A 4,472-nucleotide genomic window follows, 5' to 3' on the forward strand; every position below is an offset into this window, starting at 1 on the left:
TTTAGGGTATCAGCCGGGAATTTCTTGGGATTTTTGGTACACAAACGAGGCATAGAAGTTGATCAGAATAAGGCCAAAGCTATTATGAATGCTATGGCTCCAACCAACAAAAAATAGGTGCAAAGGTTTCTCAGCCAGGTAGGTTTTCGTAGAAGGTTTATTTCAAATCATGCTGGCCGAGTACATGCTTTTTCTCCTTTATTAAAATTGAAGTCACATGAGAAATTTCATTGGGAAGAATCCCATCAGAAGGCTTTTGACAAAATCAAAGAGTATTTGGCAAACCCCCCGGTAGTAATGCCTCCAAGGAAGAAATGGCCGTTGAAGCTTTATCTATCAGCCGCGGAAGAATCAATTGGTAGTTTGCTTGCTCAGAATAATGAACTAGGGAAGGAACAGGCTGTTTATTATTTAAGCAAAGTACTAACTGATGTTGAATGCAGATATTCTTCAATTGAGAAGCTTTGTTTATCTTTGTATTATTCAGCCATGAAATTAAGAATATATATGCGGCCGGTTGATGTTTACATTCTGTGTCAAACTAACGTGACTAAATATATGCTATCAAGGCCATTGATCACTGGCCGAATAGGTAAGTGGGCATTGGCCTTGATGGAATTTAATTTTATTTTTGTTCCACAAAAATCATTTAAAGGAAGGGTTCTGGCTGATTTCTTGGCCGATCATCTTTCAACTAAAATTGATCCACAGGTATTTGATGAATTGGAGTCATCAGCCATATTCCTAACTCCTTGGATATTGATGTTTGATGGATCAAGCACGGCCGATGGAGCAGGGGCAGGTATTGTTATCATTTCACCAGCCGAAAGAAAGACTTCATTTTCATTCTTTTTAGATTTTAAATGTTCAAATAATCAGGCCGAATATGAAGCACTTATAATCAGCTTGGAAATTCTAATTGAAATGGTTGTTGGGGATGTTAAGATTTTAGGAGATTCAAACTTGGTACTAAGTCAAATTACTGAAGATTTCAAATGTTTAAGTTGGCAATTAAGGCCGTTTCATTCTCTGGCCACTTCATTGTTGAATCAATTTAATACTGTTCAACTTAAGTTTTGGCTGAGAGGACAGAATAAAGAGGCTAATAACATGGCCCAAGCAGCATCTGGAATTAGAATACCAATTGGAATGGAGGAACAGTTGATAAAAATCACACGAAGATCATTACCTTCGGCTGAATTAAGAAATACTATGTTAGCCGACTCCTGGGTAATTGATATAGAAGATCAGGCCGATGATGATTGGAGGATACCATTCATAATGTTTCTCCGAAATCCAAACATCAAGGCTGATAGAAGTATCAAGAGAAGAGCAATCAATTTTCTACTTCTTGATGGGGATTTATATAGAAAAGGGCTTGAGGATGGACTTTTACTACAATGCATAAGTAAAGAAGAGTCATTTCAGGTTATGGCTGAGGTACATGAAGGCAACTGTGGAGCCCACCAAGCTTGGATAAAGATGAGATGGCTGATTCGAAGGTATGGATATTATTGGCCAAGGATGAGAAAGGATTGCATAGATTATGCAAAAAGGTGTCAGGCCTGTCAAACACATGGGCCGATTCAAAATGTACCAGCAAAAGAATTACAGATAATAGTCAAATTATGGCCGTTTAGAGGTTGGGGCCTTAACCTTATAGGTAAAGTCAATCCACCATCAAGTGAAGGCCATCACTGGGTGATTGTTGCTATAGATTACTTTACTAAATGGGTTGAGGCTAAAGCTTGCAAAACAATTGATCTACAAACAGTGATTAACTTCATGGAACAACATATTGTCCATAGATTTGGAATTCCAGAAAAATTTATTTCAGACAATGCAACAGTGTTTAGGGCAGTTGATGTACTACAATTCGGCCATAATATGAACATTCATATGTCAGCCTCTACACCATACTATGCCCAAGCAAATGGTCAGGCCGAGTCCTCAAACAAAATTTTGATAGAGATCATTGAAAAAATGATCAAAGATAAACCAAGAAGATGACATGAGACTTTATTTGAGGCTCTATGGGCCTATAAAAATTAAAAGAGAACAGGCACAGGGGTTACACTATATATGTTGACTTATGGCCATGATGCCATTCTGCCTATGGAAATGAAGGTTAGATCGGCCAGGGTTGCATTCCAAAATAATTTAACTCCGGCCGATTATACTCAAGCAATGTTAACAGAGTTGGAAGACTTGGATGAGGTTAGACTGGATGCTTTGGATCATATCATAGCTCACAAAAGAAAGGTAATGAGGATTTACAATAAAAGGGTAAAACCTAAGTTTTTTCCTGAAGAAGATTTAGTTTGGAAAGTCATTCTGCCAGTAGGTAAGGTTGATAGAAAATATAGAAAGTGGTCTTATAAATGGGAAGGGCTATATCTAGTTCATCAAGTCCTAAGTGGAGGACCATACAGGTTGAAGTATCTAAATGGCCGATTGCATGATTACCCTATTAATGGCAAATACCTTAAGAGGTATGTGCCAACGATCTTTGAAAGAGAAAATTAGAGTCAACCAGTACCTTTGGCTGACCATATGTAATAAAATTCGGCCTATTTATAGGCTGATATAGTTGTTAAAATTTTAAATAAAAAGGAAAATTCTTGTTGAAGTGTTGATGATTGTTTAAAGCAGCAAAAAAGGCCATTCATTTATTAAAGTGTATAAGGATTACATCATCTGAGTACATACACTAAAATGGCTACAAAAAGGGTCCCGTTGAAATAAAAGGTTCACATATTTGCAAATTTCTTCTTGAAATCGGCCCAAATCACCAAGGATGGATTAAAAGCAACCATGGCTTGCCTCTTTGATTCTTCTAACTTAGGTAATTCTTCACGAAGATTTGCATGCTCGTGAGCAAGGTCTTGTGCTTCAAACTGCAATGTGGCAGCCTCAGCAAACAAGATGGCCTTACGAGCATGAATTTGGTCAATCTCTTTTTGGAGGACTTTCTCTCTTTCCTCAAGGCTGATGAACTCTGTATTCACTCGGTCAAAGGTGGAAGCTTGAGTCAATAATTGATTGCCGAGAGTATCCTTCCTGCTTTTGCTCTTATTGAACTGATTGATTGATTCATTGGCTTGAAAATTTTCATCAGCCAAAGCTGGCAGTTGGCCTTTGAAGGTAGCTATGGTGGCTTGCAGGTCGACTGGGAAGTCTAGATACTAGCTGAGCGTAGTAAGCACAGCTGTGAGCTTACTCTCAAATTCAAGAAGATCAGCAACGTCTCTTTTAAAAATTTAAGCTAAAGCTCTTTTGGTTTCCTCTATGGTTTGAGTTGGAACACTGGCTGAAGTGACTGGAGTTGCTCCAGAAGACTCACTTTCTTTTTCTTCAGTCACTAAAGCTACCACATCTTTGAAGAAATTGCTTAAGGCTAGTAGTGATGAAGCAGGAACTTTTGGTGGAGGAAATGAAGGGATGATTTGTGTCTCTTCATGCACAACCTGTTGAAATAAAAAGAGGGGGGTTAGATCCCAAAATTTTGGAGTATGACAAAAAATTATGAAGTAGTCAATACCTTAGATGATTCGGCCATGTCTACAATCAAAGGTGGCTGATGACTGGTCACTGGTGGAGGAAATTTTGGCTGAATAGCTGTACTATCTCCTTGGAATGAAGCTTTGGCAGGAGTGACTTGAACATTGAAGGGCACCTCAGTGGGATCATGAAAATCCTTTAAAGGACTGAAGTTTCTAACTGGGCTATAAACCAGGTCGAGAAGAGGAGATTGCTGCAAGAGAAAGACTATCGATAATTATCAAAAAGTGATGAACATTTAAAAAAAAAAATTTCATTACCTCCTTTTCATCTGAGGAGTGATCAGAATGATCATTAGCCACATTGATGATGGGGTCATCGGCCAGATCAATTATGGGATCATCAGCCACATTTTCTGTAGGCTGAGGACTGTCAGGATCTTTAATTTTTTATTTCTTACCCTTGCTGAGTTTTGTCCTCTTTAAAGTCCCATGGGCAGTTGATTTCTTTCTTTTTCCCTAAAAAAGGAAGTTTTGTTAAACATTGTCTCGGCCGATGAGGTTAAGTATCGATATTGGCCAAGTATTTTAATAATACAGCCGATATGGTTTACCTTGCCTATAACTGGAGGGGCTGGAGGAATATCAGGTTTAATGGTTGATTCAGTTACTGCAGGCTGAGAAGGTTGGATGGAGGAGATCTCATCATCTTGAAGCTCAACATTTTCTAGGTTAAGAGAGGCTGATAAAGTTTAATCGTCTGAATCTGCAAAGGGGTAAGGAAATTTAATTCAAAACTTTTAAAGAAACATATATATATATATATATATATATATGGAAAGAAAAGAAGAGTATACCTTTGAGAAGGCTGACTGTGGCCTTTGCCTTAGCTTTTCTCTCTTTGTTTATACTTGTTGGAGCATCTGTTGGCTGAGAGAAAGGAAGTTTCTTGGCTATTTGTTTCTTGCCTTT

At 38.1% G+C, this 4,472-nt stretch overlaps 1 protein-coding gene across 1 annotated transcript; it reads left to right on the plus strand.

The window, feature by feature from the left end:
* The first annotated feature begins 297 nt into the window (after positions 1-297).
* LOC132304891 (uncharacterized) lies at positions 298-2,010 on the plus strand. The gene has a single exon (XM_059802591.1). The coding sequence runs from the start codon at positions 298-300 to the stop codon at positions 2,008-2,010; it is 1,713 nt and encodes a 570-aa protein (XP_059658574.1).
* The last annotated feature ends 2,462 nt before the right edge of the window (positions 2,011-4,472 follow it).

This window comes from Cornus florida, unplaced genomic scaffold (assembly GCF_030987335.1).
Source record: "Cornus florida cultivar Cherokee Brave unplaced genomic scaffold, ASM3098733v1 CherokeeBrave_3.0.0_Hap2_Chr04, whole genome shotgun sequence".
Lineage (NCBI taxonomy): Eukaryota > Viridiplantae > Streptophyta > Magnoliopsida > Cornales > Cornaceae > Cornus > Cornus florida.

Excerpts from the sequence above, each read along its gene's own strand:
- LOC132304891 (XM_059802591.1), top strand. The coding sequence starts at position 298 with ATGCCTCCAAGGAAGAAATGGCCGTTGAAGCTTTATCTATCAGCCGCG.